Raw genomic sequence first — 22,376 nt, forward strand, 5'->3', positions numbered from 1 at the left:
ACCAGCTTTACAAGCAGAAAGTAACACACCATTGTTAAGCAATCATATTGTTAAGCAATCATACTCCAATGAGGATGTTAAAAAAAAAAGTGTTAAAGGAACTTCTCTAAGCGAAGAAGGGGCCACAACTAGAGCTCATTGGTAAAGGCAAACATACATTAAAGGTAGTAAAGCAACCATATACAAAGCTAGTAGGAAGCAGTAAAATCATCTATATCCAAAGTAAGTAAAGATGTAAAATATAAAGTCAAAAACCAAATGCTGGGGGGTGGGTGTAGTAAAAAGGCAGGGCTACGCCTAGAGCCCGTGCTCGGCAACAAGAGAAGCCTGCACGTAAATAAATAAATAAATAAAATTTATTATTGTTTTTTAAACGCAGGGCTGTTGTAAAAATGCATTTGAACGTAAGAGATCAGCAACTTCAAATGATCATACATGTATGTATAGATATGGGAGGAATGTAGTAAGTAGCTATGGGATGTCTTTGTGTGGTGACACTCTGTAACTAAACTTATTGTGGTGATCGTTTTGAAATATATAGAAATACCAAATCACTATGTTGCTTAACAGGAACTAACAGTGTTGGAGGTCAATTATACTTCAAAAACAAACAAGCTCATAGAAAAAGAGATTAGATTGGAGGTTACCAGAGGCAGGGGGTGGGGGAAGGGAGAACTGGATGAAGGTGGTCAAAAGGTACAAACTTCCAGTTATAAGATAAATAAATACTAGGGATGTAATGTACAACACGATAAATATAATTAACACAGCTGTATGTTATATCTGAAAAGTTGTTAAGAGTAAATCCTAACAGTTCTCCTCACAAGGAAAATATTTTCTCTACTTCTTTAATTTTGTGTCTCTATGAGATGACAGCTGTTCACCAGACTCATTGTGATAATTACTTCATGATGTGTGTAAGTCAAATCATTATGCTGTACACCTTAAACGTGTACAGTGCTGTACGTCAATTATATCTCTGAAAAACTGGAAGAAAGAAAAAACACCCATAAATAGATGCATAAAGAACGATATAGGTGCAAGTTATTAAAATAGGGATGCAAGTTCTAGAAAAATCAGGAACAACATGGAAGTGGTCTCTAGGGGTGGGACTTGGGGATCAAGAAGGTTTGGAGCAGAATCGATTCCTTCTTATTAACATTGTGAACCTGCTACAAGCACTTCCCTTATTTTAAAAAAATCAAACAGATAACTGGGTGCAGGGGGGGACTGCAGGCATACGGGCTGTCCGGGAGCTTGGCCACGCAGGCAAGAGGGAGGGCAGCAGGAGAGGAGGCCTGGAGTCACCGGCGGGAGGGGAGGCTCCAGGCGGCTTGTGGAGCGGGCGCAGCGGGGAGTCGAGGAGAGCCCGGGGTGCACCAGGAAAGGGACTCATCCTGGGCGCCAAAGGAGTGACACAGATGACGGAACTGGGGGAGGAAGAGCCGGGACAGGGGCGGGGCTGTGACCAGGCCTTGAGGCTCCCTTGAGGATGGACGCCTGCGCTGATGCTGAAGCCACGTGACCCGTCCGGCTGGCTGTTTCTCAGGGTGGGGACAGAGAATGTGGACATCTGGGGAGGGGCAGCCAGCTAATGGGGGGGGGAGGGGATCAAGGACACCGAGCTGGATGGCGGCTGCAGTGCTGGGGACAGAGGGCAGGAGGGGGACCTTGTCCTCCGTTCTTCACCGGGTCTCCCCGATGCCTCCAACGGGGCCTGCCACGCACAGGCCCCCAGCCAGAGCCACTGAGTAAACGAACCTTTATGCAACAGGTTTGTTGGGGACACGATGGCAGAATACCTCATCCCCGCCCGCGGGCCTCGCATTCTATAGGGGACGCGAAGCACCGTTGAGCGGTGTGGTCCGGGCCTCCGTGGGGCAGTGCCCAGTGCACGCAGGCCAGGGGTGGCAGGAAGACCCCCAGGGGAGTGGTGCCTGGAAAACAAGCTGGAGGTGAGGGGCATGGAGGCAGATGCGGTGGTGGGAGAGAGATGAAGGCGTTCTGGGGGCCACAGGGAGTTTGCTTTGGTGGGCCTCGCAGCCGCAGGGGAGGGAAGGTCGGCGGGGTGGGAGGGTCTTGCCGGGGGACTCTGTCTGAGGACCATGTGTGTTCAAAGGGCTCTCCCTCCTAAAGTGACCTGGCGGCGCAGGTGCTGGTTGGCTGAGGGGGGCGGGGAGGGGCGAACGCTTGTTACTCAGCTGAGGAGGGAATGGTCCTGCGTGTCTGGGATCAAGCGTGAGCCAGGGCTCAAAGTCCTCTGTCACATTGGCAAATGTCTGATAAATCAGGAGATAAGGGTGGGCGGAACACGGGCTGGGGAAGACTGGACTGACGAGAACAGCACCGGGCAAGGGTATGGCCAGGACATCGGGGAGCACAGCCACAGAGCCGCTGGGGCAGGGGCCCTGCAGGCTGGGGGCAGAGGCAGGGAAGACCGGAGGGGTACCCTCTTTTCCCCTTTGGTAAGGCAGTGGCGGAAGAAAGTTTGAGGAAAGAACTAGAGCTGTAACATGGTCGTAACCTAGCTGGATGGACTCCTTGCCAGCTGGGCTTGGGCAACGTCATATATATTCTTCCTTAATTAACGTTGGATCAGGCTCTGCCCCACCAGTGTGCCTAGCATCTGGAACCTAGGGGCCAGTTTGAGGCGTTACCATGAGTGTGCTCCATTCTTTCCTCTCTTGGTCACATGGTGGCCATTGTTCCTTCAGCCACATAGTGCCATGTGGTGGTCCTTGTCCCTGACCTCAGGCCGGGCCTCCGGGGGTCCCCGCTCTGTTCCCCAGGCCTCGATCTCAGTGTCCAGCCCCACAGGTACTCATGCAGGTGCCCCCAGCAGATGGCCGGCCACCCCAGGCTTGGCGTGCGCTGGAGACCCTCCCTCTGTCTCATCCCCAGACCCATCAAAGCCCAAGCTTCCCCTGGCAAGAAGAACCCAACCTCGGGAACTGGGAGACATGGTTGCTCGACAAGAAAATATCCTTTACTTGTTCATCCTGAGCCAGTGGTAGAAAATACAACACAGCTGATTTTTAAAACATATTAAGAGGAAATTCACGTAACGCAAAGTCAATCATTTTGAAGCATCCAATTCAGCAGCATCTAGTCCACTCAAAATGTTATGCAGCCATCATCTGAATTTTGCTTCAGAACATTTTCATCTCCCCCTAGAAAGGTGCGGTACCCAGTAAGCAGTTACTCCCCATTCCCTCCTCCCCCTCCTGCCCCCTCCCCCCACCCCACCCCAGCGCCGCCGCAACCACCGATCTGTGTTCATCTCTACAGATTTCCCCGTTCTCGATACTTCATATAAGTGGAATTATGTCACAGTGGCCTTCGTGTCTCCTTTCTTTCACTGACCACATTGTTTCTGAGATTCATCCGTGATGCGGCATGTATCAGTACTTCATTCGTTTTTATGGCTGAATAACACTCCGTTGTATGAATAGACCACATTGTGTCCATCCACTCATCTGTTGATGGACACTGGGGCTATTTCTACCTTTTGGCTATTGTGAACAGTGCTGCTATAAACATCTGCGTACATGTACTTGTTTTTGTATCTGTTTTCAATTCCTTTGGGTCTATACCTAGGAGTGGAATTGCTGGGTCATATGGTAATTCTATGTTTACATTTTTGGGGAACTGTCACACTGTTTTCCACAGCAAATGCACCATTTTACATTCCCACCAACAAAGTATGAGGGTTCCAGTTTTTCCACATACTCACAACACTGGTTATTTTCCATTTTTTGGATTATAGCAATTTCAGTGGGTGTGAAGTGTTATCTCACTGTGGCTTTGATGTGTATGTATATCCTCGATGGCTAGTGGGGTTGAGCGTATTTTCATGTGCTTATTGGCTATGTGTGTATATATTTTTTTGAAGAAATGTCCATTTTGAAATTGGGTGTTGTTTGTTGAGTTCTGGGACTTCTTTATATATTCTGGACGCTGAACTCTTTTTTTTTTTTTTTTTTTGCGGTACGGGGGCCTCTCAGTGCTGTGGCCTCTCCCACCATGGAGCACAGGCCCAGGATGAGTAGGCCCAGCGACCATGGCCCACGGGTCCAGCTGCTCCATGGCACATGGGACCCTTCCGGACCAGGGCACGAACCCCCGTCCCCTGCATCGGCAGGCGGACCCCCAAACACTGCGCCACCAGGGAAGCCCTGGACGCTGGACTCTTATTAGATATGTGATTTACAAATATTTCCCCCCATTCTGTAGGTGGTCTTTTTACTCTCTTGACAGTGTCCTCTGATGCACAAAAGTTTAAAATTCAGATGAAGCCCAACTTACCTTTTTTCCTTTTGTTGCGTATGCTTTTGCAGTCATATCTAAGAGTCCAGGTCAAAAAACCTCTATGTTTCCCCTGAGTTTTATTTAATTAATTAATTTATTTATTTATTATCTTTGGCTGCATTGGGTCTTCACTGCTGTGCACGGGCTTTCTCTAGTTGCAGCGAGGGGGGGCTACTCTTCGTTGCGGTGCGCGGGCTTCTCATTGCGGTGGCTTCTCTTGTTGCGGAGCACGGGCTCTAGGCACGTGGGCTTCAGTAGCTGTGGCTCGCGGGGTCTAGAGCGCAGGCTCAGTAGTTGTGGCGCATGGGCTTATTTGCTCCGCGGCATGTGGGATCTTCCCGCACCAGGGCTCAAACCCGTGTCCCCTGCACTGACAGGCAGATTCTTAACCACTGCATCACCAGGGCAGTCCCTCCCCTGAGTTTTATGGTTTAAGCTCTTATATTTAGGTTAACAAAAATTAACTCAAAATGGAGTTAATTTTTTTGTATATGGTGTGAGATAGGGGTGACCGTTGATTTCTCACTCAGCTTCTTAAACAATTTTTATTGAAATATAGTTGATTTACAATGTTGCGTTAATTCAGGTGTACAGCAAGGATTCAGTTATACATATACATACCTATATATATATTTTAGATTCTTTTCCATTATAGGTTATTACAAGATATTGAGTATATTTCCCTGTGCTATACAGTAGAAACTTGTTATTTATCTATTTTATATATAGTAGTGTCTATATGTTAATCTCAAACTCCTCATTTTTCCCTCTGCCACCCCTTCCCCTTTGGTAACCATACATTTGTTTTCTATGTCTGTGAGTCTATTTCTGTTTTGTAAATAAGTTCATTTGTATCAGTTTGTTTTTTGTTTTTCTTTCTTTTTGCGGTACGCGGGCCTCTCACCGTTGTGGCCTCTCCCGTTGCGGAGCACAGGCTCCGGACGCGCAGGCTCGGCGGCCGTGGCTCACGGACCCAGCCGCTCCACGGCATGTGGGATCTTCCCGGACCGGGGCACGAACCCGTGTCCCCTGCATCGGCAGGTGAACTCTCAACCACTGTGCCACCAGGGAAACCCCTGTATCATTTTTTTAGATTCCACATACAAGCCAGATCATATGATGTTTATCTTTCTCTGCCTGACTTACTTCACTTAGTATGACCATCTCTAGGTCCATCCATGTTGCTGCAAATGGCATTATTTTGTTTTTTTTTTTATGGCTGAGTGAGTAACAGTTCATTCATCTTCTCCTGCTGCCATGTGACCCTGACAAGGGGCCTCTGTGGACCCAGCTCTGCTCCCCCAACTCCCAGCTTGGCACAGGCTAGGACATGCCCTTGGGATGCTTCGTGGTAGGACCCCTTCTTCCATCCCCAGTGGCTGGCACCCAGGGTTGTCGGCTGGAGAGGAGAAGAGAGCATCCAGGTTGCAGGATGACGGCGTGAGCCACTGGTCGGAGCCTCTGGCTTCTTCTTGTCCAGCCTGGTCCCCTCATCCCTGTCCCTCTGCCAGTGGGGAACCTGCACAGGAAGCATGGGCTGGGGGGAGAGGGGCAGAGAGTGGGCTGCCTCCTCCCCCTGAGCTGTGCCATGTTGAATTCTCGGATGGGGTCCACGGGCCTGATGTTCCCACACCCCAGATGGGCCTCCCCTAAAGACACAGGTGACAACCTCCCAGGAGCAGAGCCTCTACTGAGAATTTCATTGACACCCCTCTTTATCCCTGTGTGTTGGAATTCTCCGGGACCAGGAACGTTCCGCCAGAGAAAATGATGAGACCCAGAGAGTGTCCAGGACCTCTGGGCTATTTGGCCGTTGGGCAGGTGATATGCCAGGTGTTGTGAGAAAAGCAGTCCCCAGGATGGAGAGATGGCCTAGGAGAGGTGGGGTGTGGAGCGAGGACGAGCTTAGCTGGAGAGGTGAGCAGGGGTCAAATCCCCGCACACACACACACACACACACACACACACACACACACACACACCTCTGGGCTTGAGGAGCAGAGCAAGGGGCAGGGCTTGGCCCTGAGAGCAAGGGAAGCCACCAGCTGGGCCTCTCTGTGATCTGAGGTGGGGGCGAGATGCTGCCCCCGGGGCTGTTGGGGGCAGCTGGCTTTGGGCATCCAGCCGACAAGTCTGGTTTTGTAGTGGAACTCACCTGGCTGGCAGCGCTGGGTAGATTTGGACAAACAGGAAATCTGCTGAGGCTCCTCCCTGACCCCTGACTCCTCCCCGAAAGAATGGACAGGTGGGGTTGGCCCTGGGGAAGGAGCTGGACTTTACTTCTCCAGTTAACCTGGCTCGGAGCCTGAGCTCTGAGCTGTGTGTAGCTTCTGGCGGGCTGACCTCTGCCTGCCACCCCCCATATCTGCCTCCAGGCTTCTGGCCTGCGGTCGGTCCCAGGAGCCATGGACCCCAGAGGTGAGTGGGGAAGGCCAAGGGCTCCAGGAATGGAGCTGTGGGCCCCGCTCTAGGCATCTGACAGTCTGGCCCAGCTTTCCCAGCTGCACTAGAGCCAGAGGTCCAGAGCCAGCCTTGGCGAGGACAGCGGGAGCAGAGAAGGTCTGGGGAGCTGCGCTTGCATGTGTTGGGGGTGGTCTTGGGTAGGGACGCTGCTGGCTTCCAGGGAAGTAGGATGGATGGGACGTGGCCAGGGTGGAGGAGGGTGGAAGGCAGACCCTCGGTGGAGCTGTCCTGATTTGACATGCCAAGCTCCTGCCCGGCTCTCCTGCATGTAGGAGCACCTCTGCCTGCCCCCTCTCCCCGGCCTTCTCTTTCCTCTACTTGTCTGGGCCCCAGAGAAGAGAGAAGGCAGTCAGTGAAGGATTTCCTCCTGCTGTAAAGACTGCCTGGTCCAAGTTCCTCCCAGGAGCTTGGACACAGCCAGTGCCTGTGTGGGAGGTAGGAACCCAGGGCACCTGGCAGGGGTTGTGGGGAGGTGGAGGTGTTGATGGAGAGAGAGGCAGGGAGGGAAGGAGGAAAGGGCCAAGGGGACAAGAGCCTCCCTACGTCCAGGCTGGGTCCTGGACGTCATGAACCCAGCCCTGATCTGACCCAGCGTCTCCTTGTGAGGCTGCGGGTCGAAAGGCAGAGGGGAGGGGACAAGAGAGGGAGGACGAGGAAGGGGCAGAGCAGCACTAAGCTCCCCAGAGGGTGGTCTGTGCCTCCGGGGTTGAGGGCTGGAGGCTCTGCCTGGCAACCACTCAGGTCTTACTTGTTAGAACCCACCCAACCCCCGACCGGCCCCCGGAGTCTCTCTTTACTGGACCAGTGGAGAAGGGTAGGGGAGGGACCGGGGGGCTCTGGGCTTTCCAGACACCTAGGAAGGCTCCTGTGCCTCATCCGCCCAGCACCCCAAGCAGGAGGAGGTGGCCCTGGTGAGAAGCTGGGAGGGTCCCGGTAGGCCACAAACGCCAACACGGTTCCTCACTCCTTCTGTTCCTACCTGGCTCCAAGGACAGGGACCGGCTGGGGTGGGGGGCGCATGCCAGCACCTGCGAGGAGGCAGCGGAGGGGGATGGGACTTCTGCCGTCCTTCAGGGCGTCAGGGCTCAGCGCGGGCAGGACCCAGGCCCCCGCCTGCTAATGGGAGCCCCTGGGTGCGTGGAGGAGTGCACATCTCCCTGGAGGAGAAGAACAGAGGACACGGCCACCTCTTTCTGTGACATTTAACGCAAAAATTCTCTTTCACTGATGGGAAGCGGCCAGACTGACCTGGGTGGGGCTGGGCCTCGGGCAGGGCTCCCGGAAGAAATCGTGTTCCCAAACAGACTGGCATGCACCAGTATTCCTGGTTCATGTTTGTACTCGTTCCCTAAAGCCGTGTGTTCTCAGAGTGTACTCTTCATGACCAAAGCAGAGAGGCCCTTGTGAGGGTGGTGAGTGGTAGGAAGGGCTACCAGTGCCCAGAGCCAGCCAGATCCCATGGCCCTCCCTGGCACCATTTTCGACATCCTGCCCGGGTGTCACCCAGACCACCCCTGGGGCCTGGCGGTCCAGTTTCCAGTCTCTCTGGATCCTCGGAGAGCAGGTGTTTTCCACGGTCTCGTCCAGCATCCTAACTCCCCCTCCTCTGTCTGGTCCATCCAGCACACCTCGCTGCTCCCTCCCTTCCTGGGCTCACTTCCTGGGCCAGAGCCACACGCCCTGCATTTGTCCGGGAGCAGAGGAGAGCTCCTCGCACTCTGCAACAGAAACTGTGAACTTCAGGTTCACCTGGGCCAGCCCGCTCTGTTTCAGAGATGAGTGAGGAGTGGGGGGCTCAGAAAGTCAGCTGGGAGGCCAGCCCGCTCTGTTTCAGAAATGAGTGAGGAGTGGGGGGCTCAGAAAGTCAGCTGGGAAGCGCCAGAACCCAGACCAGTCCCCAGCCCTGAACTACCGAGCAGCTGTGCTGCACAAGGTGTGGGCGGAGAAGATTCCATCCACATCTGTGCATTGAGCTTCTACTGTGTACCAGACACCGTCTAGAGAGGGGGCAGGAGAAGTGTCAGGACACACGTCCCCGGTGCCACTGGGCAAGGCGGACACCACGCAGGATGTTGGGGGAAACTTACAAGCAGAGAAATGGTCGAGCTGGCCCATGATAGCCCAGCTCTCAGCACCCGGCAGGGTAGATCGGGGAAGGCGGGCTACGAACACCAGCCGTCCAGCATGCCGATACGCAGACAAAGGGGGTCCCCGAGGTCAGGAATCGGCTTTGCTGGACAGGAGCCGACTTCTGCCCATTCTTCCATCAGCTAGCTCAGGCCGCTGAACCCCGTCAGGGGCGGCAGATGAGCATGCAAGCCCAACCCATTTGTCTGCCCACTTTTTTTTTTTTTTAAGAATTATTGTGGTAAAATATATAACAAGAAACTTATCATTTAAGCCATTTTTAAGTGTACATTTCAGTGGCATTAAGTACACCATCACCACCATCCATCTCCAGAACTCTTTCATCTCCCCAGATGGAAACCTGAACTCCCCTCCACCGCCGCTCCAGCCCGACTCCCCACCATCTACTTTCTGTCCCTGAGGACTTGACTATTCTAGGTCCCTCAGACAAGCGGAATTCTACAGGATTTGTCCTTTTGTGACTGGCTTACTTCACCTGGCATAATGTCCTTGAAGTCCATCCGTGTTGCAGCTCAGGACAAGCCTTTTTAAGGCTGACTCCTTTATCTAGCTAGCTAGCTAGCTATTTATTTATTTATTTTTGGCTGCGTTAGTCTTTGTTGCTGCGTGCGGGCTTTTCTCTAGTTGCGGCGAGCAGGGGCTACTCTTTGGGCTTCTCATTGGGTGGCTTCTCTTGTTGCAGAGCAGAGGGTCTAGGCATGTGGGCTTCAGTAGTTGTGGCGCATGGGCTCAGTAGTTGTGGCTCGAGTGCTCTAGAGTACAGGCTTGGTAGTTGTGGTGCACGGGCTTAGTTGCTCCACAGCGTGTGGGATCTTTCCAGACCAGGGCTCCAACCCGTGTCCCCTGCATTGGCAGGCAGATTCTTAACCACTGTGCCACCAGGGAAGTCCAAGGCTGACTCCTATCCCATTGTGTGGATGCCACACATTTTCTTTATCCACCAACCATCGATGGACATTGTGTTTTTGGCTCTTGTGAATAAATACTGCTGTGAACACGGGTGTCCAAATATCTCTTTGAGTCTCTGCTTTTACCTCTTTTGGTTATACACCCGTGAGCGGAATTGCTGGATCATATGGGAATTCTATGCTTAGTTTTTTGAAGAATTGCCGTAGCTTTTTCCACACGACATGCACCAGGGATACATTTTGAAGGTGGAGCTGACACGGTGTGATAGTGAATTGGATTCAGGGTGGGAGGGAAAGGAAGTATTAAAGACGCCTTGGAGACCTTTTTTTTTTTTTTTTGGCCATGCCGCACTGCTTGCGGGATCTTAGTTCCCCAACCAGGGATCGAACCCAGGCCCCACCAGTGAGAACACCAAGTCTTAACCACTGGACCACCAGGGAATTCCCAGCCTTAGAGCTTTTGATGCATGGTGATGCCCTATCATGAGACAGGAGGAGTGCCCCCCTTGGTCCCCCTTGGGGACCTACAGTCCTGTTTGGCCATGATAATGTTGATGATGTGCCTTCAGTGGGGATGGCCATGAATGGTCCAGTTTCCTAGTCCACATGTCCACAGAGGGGTGAAGGCTGCAGAAATGACTGGATGGTCAGCAGTGTAAATATGATATTTAATGCTCTGGTACAAGGTAGGAACCCCTGGGTGGTGAGTGTGGGTACAGGAGGGAGCCCAGGACTGCCCCTGGAGTCTCCAACATTTGTGCTACAGGAAGAGAAAGAGCAAAGGCCAGCTGGGCAGGTGTGGCCTGGGAAATAGACCAAAGAGAGCAGAGTTCCACTGTGGCTGACAGGTTAATTCAGACAAGGAAGGGAACACTGGATTGAGGCTGCCGAGATCACTGGAGCCTTTGTCGAGGGAAGTTTCAGTGAGGCAGTCAGGGTGAAAGGCTGGCTAGTGAGTGTAAAGGACGGAAGAAGGTTTGGAATGCTCGGGTGTAGAGGACTTTCCTTTACAAGATTTTCTGGAAAGGGAAGCTCGTGAGAACCGGGAGGGGAGCTGGAGGTGGAGATGTCACAAGAGTATGAGCAGTGTACAGATATCACTCTCTGCTGCACCCCTGCCCTGACCACAGCTATTTCTTCCTGTTCACCTGCTCCTGCAGGTGCCTTATTGCCATGGCACAGCCAACACCCTGTTGCTCACCCAATGGGTGAAAACTGGAGACTTGTACAACCCTTATTTGCACTGCTCTTCCTATCGTGAGATTGAATTTCATTGCTGCGTGGGCTTTCTCTAGCTGCGGCGAGCGGGGGCTACTCTTCGTTGCGGTGCTCGAGCTTCTCATTGTGGTGGCATCTCTTGTCGCGGAGCGCGGGCTCTAGGCGCGGGGGCTTCAGTAGTTGTAGCACGTGGGCTCAGTAGTTGTGGCGCACAGGCTTACCTGCTCCGCAGCATGTGGGATCTTCCCGGGCCAGGGCTCGAAGCTGTGTCCCCTGCATCGGCAGGCGGACTCTCAACAACTGCGCCACCAGGGAAGCCCTTGGACTCTATTCTGCTCCATTGATTGGTTTATCTTAATGAAGTTCACCTGGTCTTGATTATGCTAACTTTCCAATAGGACAGAACTTAAAATTATGTAGTCCTTTGAATTTATTTATATTTTTCAAAGTTATTTCGACTGCTATAAGTCCTTTGCATTCCCATATGGATTTTAGAATTCAGTTAGTCAATTTCTCCAAAAACCTTGCTGGGATTTTGATTGGAATTATTAATATATTGAATCTATAAGTTAATTTGGGGAGGTTTGACGTCTTAACAATATTAAGTCTCCTGATCCATGATCACGGTAGTTCTCACCATTTTAAAAGACTTCCTTAGTGTCTCTCAGCAATGTTTTGTAGTTTTCCCTGCCCATGTTTTGCACATTTTTTGGTCAGACTTTTCTGACAAAGTATTTCATATTTTTTATACTATTGTGAATGGGTTGTTTTATTAATTTCCATTTCTGATTGTTGGTTGTTAGTATAGAAAATAACAATTGATTTTTGTATATTGACCTTGTATCCTGTGGTTTTGCTAAACTCACCAGCTCACTTATTAGTTCTAGTAGCTTTTTTATAGATTCCATCAGATTTGCTACATAGATGAACATGTAGTATGGAGACAAAGACAGATCAGCTTTTTCCTCTCCAATCTGGATGCATTTCTTTTTCTTTCTTTTTTTTTTAAAGCAGCTTTATAGGGGTAAAGTGGACATATAATAAACTGCACATTTATTTAAAGTGCAGAAATTAGTGACTTTTGATATGTATACACCTGCAAGACCATCGCTACAGTCACAAAAATTAATATAGCTATTATTACCCCCAAAGAGTCCTGTGCTCATTTGCAATCCCTCCCTGCCACGCTTACCTACCCACCTCCATCCTCAGGCAACCACTGGTCTGTTTTCTAGCACTATAGATTAATTTGCATTTTCTAGAATTATATAGAAATGGAATCCTCCATTAAATATTTGCTTTTATCTGGATTATTTCCACCCAGCTTAATTTGTTTTAAAATATGACTATAAGCTTAATTGATGTAATTCTCTCTCAGACACACACGATGGGACAGAACAGACTCTCAAGTATGACAAAAACTTCTTATGCACTTAATCTTGTCCATTTATTAAATCAAACACAAATTGGACATATCAAATTCCCTTAAACATTTAAAATATAGGACACATAGAGTTTATACAAAATGATACAATGTTACCAAATTCACTGTAAACTTGTATAAGCATGTTTTTGTTTTGTTTTGTTTTTAATTTTTATGTTTTTATTGACATATAGTCGATTTACAGTGTTGTGTTAGTTTCAGGTATACAACAAAGTGATTTGGTTATACATATATATATTCTTTTTTTTTTTCCCTTATAGGTTATTATATAATACTGAGTATAGTTCTCTGTGCTATACAGTCAGTCCTTGTTAGTAATCTATTTTATATGTAGTAGTGTGTATATGTTAATCCCAAACTCCTAATTTATCCCTCTCCCACTCCTTTCCCCTATGTCTGTTTGTGTGTCTATTTCTGTTCATTTGTATATTTTTTTTTAAGATTCCACATATAAGTGATATCATGTGATATTTGTCTTTTTCTGTTTGCCTTACTTCACTTAGTATGATAATCTCCAGGTCCATCCATGTTGGTGCAAATGGCATTATTTCATTCTTTTATGGCTGAGTGATACTCCACTGTATATATGTACCACATCTTCTTTATCCATTCATCTGTCGATGGACATTTAGTTTGCTTCCGTATCTTGGCTATTATAGATAGAAGCACATGTTTTTGGATACACCCCTGAGTTTATACATCCCTGGGTTTTCACATTTTCATACCCAGTCAGAGGAAACTTAGGTATATACCCTTACCAAATGAAATTCTTTGGTAAATGTTTCTGGGCTGCACCCAGATGTACATAGTTTTCTTAGTCCAACACTTGGGAGCCCCTCGTATTTGTGATCAACGAGATTCTGGCTGCTGGGACATCAGACTTGGGCCTCCGAGACCCAGCGGTGCAGTGGCTATGGGGTGGGGGGTTCTTTATCAAGGGTGGAGCTTGTTAAACCCACAGGCTTCAGCTAAGATTTTACTAACGCATATGATACAGCTTCCTTCAAACGTGCGTGTTCCTTGGAAGTGTAGCATCCCTGCAGTGGTCTCCCAGGCCTTACTGTTTTTGCTGCGTGTAACTCTGCGTGAGCTCCTACAGCATCAGGGCTTCGGGTGTTTATGGGGGTTGGCATCCCCTCGGCGAGCTTTGTCTCTCACAGCCCTCTGTGTCTCGTCACCCTCCCTGCTGGTCCATTCATGGCCACAGTCCATCTCAGCCGCTCCTTTGGAGCGTGCGAGTGGTCCTGGCCCCCTGGGGGCCTGCCAACAAGCAGGGGCACCCAGACAGGTGCCCAGGGGCTGCAGGGCGAGGCTCAAAGGGATTATGCTTCCAGGAGAGGTTATCACCCACCTTCCCTGTGAGCACAAAAGAGGGAGAGGGCTTCCGGCTGGAGCCGACAGGAGGCCGTTCCTGGCCAGTGCCCAATTCTGGTCTCAACAAGGTGATTTGGGGACCAGGTAAACTAGCCCCAAGTGACCTAGGCTTCCTCTCCACAGAATTCTGCAGAAAGAGCGCCAAGGTCTCGCTGTGCTCGATCCTGCTTTGTGCTGTACTTCTGGGCTTCTATAGGTAAGGAGGATGGTAACAGCCCTGGGACCCTACGGCAGGTGGGGATTTATGACTTACGTGACTTAACCTACTTACAACTTACTTACGTTAACGGAATGAGACCGGCTAGGTTTTTTCCCCCGTAACAATGATCCCAGAGAAGCCGTGAATGACACTGTAATTCCCATCTTGCAGATACTCCTTGCCTCATGTCACAACACTTGACAGGGGCAGGGCTGAGATGCAGGACCTCAGAACCAAATCCGGTCCAGCTCCCTCCTCTGTTCAGCACTTGGGGGCCCAGCAAATGCTTGCTGGACAGAGGGTGGATGAATGGGCTAAGCTGACGGGACTACTCTCTCAGCAGCCCTGAGGTCCACCACCTGCAGGGCCAACAGGGGCGTCTGCCATTTAAGTAATAACTTTCACCTCCTTCCACCCACAAACGTTGGCATTCCTGAGCCTCGCCCAGGAGCGAACCTTTGCTTGGTCTTCAGGATGGGGACAGGCGCCACCAAGCTTCTTCGGTGGTGGGGGTCAGGATTGGTGCGGGAAGGCGGGACTGGGGGAGAGGTAGCGGCTCTGGAGGGGGCGGGGCTGGGGAGAGGGGGGAGCTGGCATAGGGGGCGGGGCTGGGGAGGGGCGGGGCTGGCAGGGAGGGCAGGGCTGGTGGAAGTGGATGCGAACCTAGCCTTTGCCTGGTTAGCCCCCTCTCCTCTTGAGGGAGCACTTTCTTAGCAAGATGCTACTTTTGAAGGAATGACTGAGAACCTTTCCTCTCTGCAGCCAGCTTACACACAGAGTGGTTCTGCGGCAGATGCAGCTGGAGAAAAAGGAGTCCAGGTAGGGTGGGAGCTGGGCTCCCAGGGGTGAGGGGGGCATTGCCAGAGCTTCCTTTGGGATTCCAGGGCCAACCTGGGCAGCCACGGCTCCTGTCCTTCGTCCCAGAGCGGGGCTCTCCCCAGGCCGCTTTGTCACCATCGGGCGTGGAATCCCTTTGGGCAGAGCTGAGCACCAAACTCCCAGACAGGGTCAGCGTGTCCGAGGTTTCTTTGCCCTGCTTCCCGCCCCTGGCCCTCTCACCTGGCCACACGGCCCAAGCTTTGCAGCCATGGGGAGCTTTCCTTAGTAGGGGCTGTGGCGTGATGGCCCTCGGGGGGTCCTGGCCGGTCTGGCACGGCAGTGCTTCTCCCAGCACCCTGTCCCCAGCTCTAAGCACTCTGTTTTCCTCCCTCAGTGAAGGTGACTGTCACCTGGACACCTGCAGGATACCTGAAGTACCCAGGTATCGGAGATCTCATCTTTGGGCTGTTTCTGTGCCTAGTTCCAAGCAAGTCACCATGTGTCTCCCTCCTCCATACTCCTCCCTCACCCCCCCACCCCCACCCCACAGAGCCTGAGTTGTGAGATTTGTCAGGGGGGACGGCGTGGACGGGGTGGGTGCGGGCCAGCCCTGGGCTTCCCACCCCTGAACAAAGCAGGACACGAAGACCTTAGTCGTAATGAATTAGACCACAGGAAGGACTTACAGTGCACAAGGAGAGAAGAAAGAGACATGGGTGGGTCTCTAACCTCAGCAGTATCATAGAACAGTTAGGGAAGATCCTCCTTTCCTCTCCTCGTATCTCAGCCCCGTCAGTTTATCCCTGGGGAAGTGCGTGGCCTCCCCAGGGCCGGGTAGGCACAGCTGGGTGAAGGAAGGAAGGGAGGAAGGAAGTCCCTGTGGCTGAGTGCCACCTCCTGGCAGGGATGGCACGCTGAACCGGGAGGAAGACCCTTGCAGCCACGGGCATCTATGATGCTTTTTCTCACATGTGCGTCTTGTCCGCAGGTTGCTTTACCCCAAGGCCCAGCTCCTCAAGCCCACGTAAGTAGGCGAGTTCCTGCCACGGCTGCAGCCAGTGGGTTCCCTGCCACCACGTACCTCTTGTTTTCTGTTCACTTGCTCCTCTCCCTGGTTCAGTCTTTTCTTTCACCTTTTTCCTTTTCTTTCTTTCCGTGCTATAGGAGGCTGGGTTAGTTTTTAATGGGTTTGGTACAAGTTGAAGGAGCGATGGAATATGCCTCTAATTCTTGGTCATTAGGAGCTGTGTGGAGGTCCATACCAGGCACAGAACCTTCTTTTGTTTCTTCTTGGGGAAGGATGGCAGGGGTCTGGGCTGGGTTATCCCTGAGGTCTTTCCATGGGTGTAAATATTTGAGGAACTGTGGTTCCAAACTCACCTCCACACGCAATCGCCTGTCCCCAAATCCAAGCCTCCTTAGCCTGTACCTCCTGCTTCCACTGCCAGAGAGAGAGAGTGCCGGCGGCCCTTTTCTGAGGCACTAGACCCCAGAGCTTCGGGGCAGGAAGTCTCCCAGAGACCACTTTGATCAGCCCTCATTTTATGAGCAGGGAAGCTGAGGCTCAGAGAAGTGAAGGAAGTTGCCTGAGGCCCTGCGGCTGGTGAGGGGCAGATCGGGACGCAGGCTGGGTGGTTTCTGTCATGTCATGCCACATCCCTGCCAGGAGAGCTGAAAATGCTAGCTGTCATTTCTGAAACCTACGCCCACCCCTCCTTGAGTTTCTAGAGCTGCCAGCCACGTGTGGCCATGAACACTAGAAGCAGGACTGCTCTAGAATGAGATGTGCTGTCGGTGTGAAGTGCACAGTGGACTTCAAACACTTAGTACTCGAAAAATGGACTAGGAGTTTGGGATTAACATGTACACACTACTATACGTAAAATAGGTAAACAAGGACCCAGTGTATATAGCACAGGGAACTCTACTCAATATCTTGTAATAACCTATATGGGAAAAGAACCTGAAAAAGAATACATACATGTGTAACTGAATCACTTTGCTGTACACTTGAGACTAACACAACTTTGTAAATGAACTATACTTCAATAAAAATACCAGTTACTTATTGAAATGATAATATTTTGGATATATTGCATTAAAAAAACTATTGCTGTATCAAATTACCTGTAATTTTACCTGGTTCCTTTTACTTTTCTGTGGCTCCTAGACCATTTCTAGTTACATATGTTTCTGAGGGCCAGCACGGATCTGGAGGGACAAGTTGGCGTGAGCGTTTTTGGTGGATCCTGGTGGTGTGATGAACGACTGAATGAACACTTGGGAAATAAGAGTAGGGGGGGAGGTGAGAGGCGTCTGTGCCGCTGGAAGATGGAGAAGGGGTAGAGAACACAGGGCCCCTGAGAGGGGCGGGGCCTTGAAACTCTTCTTCATCCCTGAAAGAGAACTCTCGATTTCTCTACTCACAGCAAGCATGTGGGTTTTCCCCACCAAGTGGTTCTGACACTCCCTGCAGTTAGCACAGACGCCCACAGCGGGAGGGCTCAGCCTCAGGGCCCCTACTTCACACACCCGTTACAAGGCCAGGTTGTCACCCGTGCTTCCGACCGACGGGCTCTAAATCATTTCTCACCACCCGCTCCTTGGGTTTGATGATTTGCTGGAATGCTCCCAGAACTCAAGAAAACAGTTTACTTACTAGATTCTTGGCTTGTTATAAAGGGTGCAGGTCAGGGACAGTTAGATGAAAAGGTAAATAGGGCCAGGAGTGGGGAAGGGGTGAGGCTCCCATGCCCTCCCCAGGAGCATCTCCCTCCCAGCACCTCTGTGTGCTCACCAACGCGGAAGCCCTCCGGACCCCACAGTTCAGGGACTTTTATGGAGGCTTCCTCACGCCGGCATGATTCAGTATTAACTCGATCTCCAGCCACTCTCCCTTCCCTGGAGGATGGGATACGAGGCTGAAAGTTCCAAGTTTCTAATCCTGGCTTGGTCTCTCTGGTGACCAGCCCCCGTCCTGAACTACCCACGAGCCCACCCAGAGTCACCTCATTAGAATAAAAGACGTCTCCTACGACCCCCGAAATCCCAAGGGTCTTACTAGCTCTGTGTCAGGTAAGGGGAGGGGAGGTAGTGGCAAATATATATTTCTTCTTATGGCAAAGTACCCATGTGCTGGGAGAGGGCTTAGAGCTTTGCCCTCAGTTGAGACTCTTCTCCTCCTGGAAACAGAGTTGGAAGGCCTCATAGAGGGAGGGTCCTATGGGATCCAGCACATGGCTGGTACTCAGGAGATACTCTAAGTTAGGGCAGTGAAGGGATGGGAGTGTTGAGTCTTGGGTGCTGAGCTTATGGTGCCAAGAGCCCTGGGTTGGGAGTCTGGAGTCCTGTCTGCTCCTAGCTCTGTGGCTCACAGACTGTGCAACTTTGGGCAAATCCTTCTCTGTGGCCCACATCCCCATGCCCTGCTCTCACACACTGTGACTCATCTCCCCAGGAGAGTGGACGTGCTGGTCATGACTCCCTGGTTTGCACCCATCATCTGGGATGGAACCTTTGACTCTGCCATCTTGGATGCGCAGTTCAGAAACATCACCATTGGGCTGACCGTGTTTGCCATCAAAAAGTAAGTGAAGGATGCTTGCCCGGGGTAAACCAGGAAACCGGCCCGAGCTGCAGGGGGGCACTCCTCTCTCGGTGTCTCTCTTTTCCAGGACAAGGTGCTCAGCTCACGGGGTGGGTTGGGGTGTGGAGTCACGTGTGACTTTGGGCGTAGGTGAACTTGGTGGGATCTTCAGGGCATCACTGGGCAGACCGCTGCTCAAGATAGCAGCCACACACCTGAGAGTCATCTGTTCCAGAGGTCACTGCGTCAACCTCTCAGAGATGGGCAGCTGACGTTCACCACTTCCACGTGCCAGCCATTGTGCCAGGGGCTTAACCGCACCACAGCTCATACATGTGTGCTCCATCACCCCAATCTATTACCTCATACAAGTAAAATCATATAGTGCTTGACTTTTTGTGGTTGGCTTATTCACTTAGCATAATGTCCTCAAGGTGTGGCTAAAGTTTTACAAAGTGTTTTTGTCTAAAAGTCTATTATTTTGCTGCTGTGTGAGTCTGTTAACACCCACCCTCTCTTTCCTGGGGGTTTTAGATACGTGGTCTTCCTGAAGCTCTTCCTGGAGACGGCCGAGAAGCACTTCATGGTGGGACACAAGGTCAACTACTATGTCTTCACTGACCAGCCGGCGGCTGTGCCCCAGATCCCCCTCCAGGAAGGGAGGCAGGTGGTGGTCCTCGAGGTCCGAAACTACAAACGCTGGCAGGACATATCCATGCACCGGATGGAGATGATCAGCAACTTCTCCCAGCGGCGCTTCCTCCGCGAGGTCCATTACCTGGTGTGCTTGGACGTGGACATGAAGTTCAGCGACCACGTGGGCGTGGAGATCCTGGCACCTCTCTTCGGGACCCTCCATCCTGGTTTCTACGCAGGTGATCGCCAGTCCTTCACCTATGAGCGCCGACCCTTGTCTCAGGCCTACATTCCAAGAGATGAGGGTGATTTTTACTATGCGGGAGGCTTTTTTGGGGGGTCAGTCCCTGAGGTTTACCGGCTCACCGTGGCCTGTCATCAGGCGATGATGGCCGACCAGGCCAACGGCATCGAGGCTGTGTGGCACGATGAGAGCCACCTGAACAGGTACCTGCTGCACCACAAGCCCAGCAAGGTGCTGTCCCCCGAGTACCTGTGGGACGAGCAGATGCTGCAGAGACCACCTTTACTCAGGAAACTTCGATACGTGGCTGTGCCCAAGAACCACGCAGAGATTCGGAACCGATGAGAACACACTTCCCAAGAGCCCACGTTACCAGGCTGTAGCGCACGTCAGTGGTTCTGCCGTCTTGATAAGGGATCGGCCAAAGATTTGATGACGTGGATGAGGCCATCTCTTTGTTTCCTCCTCTGGAGGGTCTTCCATCACTCATCAAACAAACCCAGCTCCGGGTTTTCATTCCCTCCTAATCCTGCATTCTCTTTAAATGTGACTGAGCCTTCAAGGTCTCTGCAAGGTCACCTGTTAGGAAGCTGTCTTTGGTTCTCTCTTCTTCCTGCGGTTGAAGTGAATTGCTCTTCCCTCTGCATTTCCATAAAGTACTAAGTGTATTCTTTGGCTATGTCTGCCATTCTGCCTACATTACCCATTGGCCTTGCCCATTACGATGTGAGCTCCTGACGGCAGAGGCCAAGTACACACCTCAGTGCCTGATGCCCAGGGACTCTCAAAACTGTTCACATTTAAATTTAAGGAACTCTTTTTTTTTTTTTTTTTTTTTAGCTGTGCAGCCCAGCTTGTGGGATCTTAGTTCCCTGACCAGGGATTGAACCTGGGCTCTCGACAGTGAAAGCGCAGAGTCCTAACCACTGGACCGCCAGGGAGTTCCCTGTTTTACCATATTGTGAGACAGCAGGAGAGGCCCGGCCTGAGAGCACTTCCTAGGTTTGCTTTGCTTGTGTTGGTAGCTTGTTGTTTCAGATTGTTTGTCTTTTTCTTATTGATTTGTGGGTGTCTATTACATATTTTTGGTTGTTTTTTTTTTGCGGTACGCGGGCCTCTCACTGCTGTGGCCTCTCCCGTTGCGGAGCACAGGCTCCGGACGTGCAGGCTCAGCGGCCATGGCTCACGGGCCCAGCCGCTCCACGTCATGCGGGATCTTCCCGGACCGGGGCACGAACCCGTGTCCCCTGCATCGGCAGGCGGACTCTCAACCACGGCGCCACCAGGGAAGCCCTGTGTGGTTTTAATGTAACTTTCCTTCCTCTGGATAACCATTATCTGAGCACCATTTATTGAAAATGTTCGAAACCTTATTGAAAAGTTCTTTCCCCTACTGATTTGCAATATCATCGGTCACGTAGTATCAAGTGTCCCTGTGTGCCTAGGCTTATTTTGGGGTTCTCTAGTCTGTGTTCCATTGGTCTGACTGTCTATCCTTATGACAATAACACATCATCTTAGTTACTCTAAGTTTATAAATAAATCTTCGTAACTGATTGGGTAAGTCCTCCCACATGGTTTCTCAAGAAACCATGGTTACTCTCGGCCTGTTGCATTTCCATCTAACTTTTAAACTCTTGTGAAATTGCACAAAGGAGCCTTCTGTTTTTTTGGGTTTTTTTTTTTTTTTAAAGTTCTCTTTATTATCAATTAAAAGGTCTTTAGGATTCCCTGGCATGTTTTTTTTTTTAATTAATTAATTTTTGCTGTGTTGGGTCTTCGCTTCTGTGCGAGGGCTCTCTCTAGTTGTGGCAAGCAGGGGGCCACTCTTCATCGCGACGTGCGGGCCTCTCACTATCGCGGTCTCTCTTGTTGTAGAGCACAGGCTCAGTAGTTGTGGCTGATCTTTGAACCTCCCAGCCAAGTTGGGAGGAAGCCCAGGCTGTCGGGGGGCCCGGGTAGGTATCTCAGCCGAGGGCCAGCATCAACAGGTAGACATGTGAGGAGGCCTTGGAGGTGAGCGCGGCCCCGCCCCCATCTGCCCTCCGCCACTGGAGAGAGAGCCGAGGGAGACGTGACCCGAGGAGGAACCGGCCGGCTGCGAAGAGCAGGAAAAGAAGGGTGGTCCCGGCAGAGGGCAGAGCACAGACCTGTGGCACGTTCAGGACAACGCCGACCACTGGGTGAACCACAGAGGGCAGGGCACTGCGGGAGGGACCAGGCTGCAGAGGCCGGTTGGAGGGGAGCCGACCACACAGGGGCTCATGTTGGGTTCTGGAAGGATGGGCAGATCACTCTGGCTAATGCAGCAGAATGGGGTCGGGCAGGGTGGGGCACGGAGAGGAGCAGAGAGGCTGCCGGAAAGATGAGGGGGCCTCACCCAGAGCAGCAGAGGGAAAGCAGAGCAGCGTGAACTGGAGAGACAGGGGTGGGGGGGGGACACGCAGAGGCCCCTGGAGGAGGATGGTGGGAGGTCAGAGGGAGGCAAGGCTGAAGCCAGACCCTGGGAGTCAGTGCTGCCCAGGGGAGCTGGCCCAGCTGCTCTGGGCACAGGGGAGAAAGGAGGAGGCCCAGGCCAGCGATACATCAGGGACAGTGCAGGACAGCACGACCCACCCTCCGTCACCCCCCCTGTGCTCGCACACCCGCTCCCCAGCCTCAGACGTCTCAGACTCAGGAGCCCCGCGCTGTGGGAAGAGCCAGACGCTCTTCAGGGTTCTGGAACAACCCTGCCTTTTCCTCTGCCCTGGGCCCACCTCCTGTGCTGGGGTGAGTCCCTGCTTCTCTCCTGGCCTCAGGTTCCTAATTGTCCCATAAGGGGTTGGGCAAGGAACTGCTTAACAGGCTCAGAGTGGTCACTGCACTGACTGTCCCTCCGGGGGTTGTGAGGGGATGCGCTCACAGGTGAACAGGCCTCCCCACCTCCACTGCGGGAGGGAGGCGATGCGGGCTGACTGCTGCAGGGGGCGGGCAGGGCCTCCTGCTTGCTGCGGGCCACGCACAGGGGAACCTGCGCAGCCCGGCAGCGC

At 51.8% G+C, this 22,376-nt stretch overlaps 1 protein-coding gene and 1 long non-coding RNA gene across 3 annotated transcripts; one reads left to right on the forward strand and one right to left on the reverse strand.

Annotated features, from left to right (window-relative positions):
• The first annotated feature begins 1,670 nt into the window (after nucleotides 1–1,670).
• Nucleotides 1,671–21,079, forward strand: ABO (ABO, alpha 1-3-N-acetylgalactosaminyltransferase and alpha 1-3-galactosyltransferase). Of its 2 annotated transcripts, none has more exons than XM_033859042.2 (7): nucleotides 1,671–1,774; nucleotides 13,987–14,059; nucleotides 14,825–14,881; nucleotides 15,276–15,323; nucleotides 15,870–15,905; nucleotides 18,339–18,467; nucleotides 19,002–21,079. In XM_033859042.2, the coding sequence occupies exons 3-7, from the start codon at nucleotides 14,856–14,858 to the stop codon at nucleotides 19,690–19,692; spliced, it is 930 nt and encodes a 309-aa protein (XP_033714933.1). In that variant the 5' UTR covers nucleotides 1,671–1,774; nucleotides 13,987–14,059; nucleotides 14,825–14,855; the 3' UTR covers nucleotides 19,693–21,079. The 2 variants fall into 2 exon arrangements, with proteins under 2 accessions (XP_033714933.1, XP_033714932.1); XM_033859041.2 differs by lacking the exon at nucleotides 1,671–1,774 and adding an exon at nucleotides 6,560–6,726.
• LOC117312718 (uncharacterized) lies at nucleotides 4,712–8,008 on the reverse strand. The gene is made up of 3 exons (XR_004527196.2): nucleotides 7,751–8,008; nucleotides 6,464–6,565; nucleotides 4,712–5,845 (listed from the first exon to the last, which is right to left on the reverse strand). It is a non-coding gene; the product is annotated as an uncharacterized lncRNA (long non-coding RNA).
• Nucleotides 21,080–22,376: the final 1,297 nt, after the last annotated feature.

This window comes from Tursiops truncatus, chromosome 6 (assembly GCF_011762595.2).
Source record: "Tursiops truncatus isolate mTurTru1 chromosome 6, mTurTru1.mat.Y, whole genome shotgun sequence".
Classification (NCBI taxonomy): Eukaryota; Metazoa; Chordata; class Mammalia; order Artiodactyla; family Delphinidae; genus Tursiops; species Tursiops truncatus.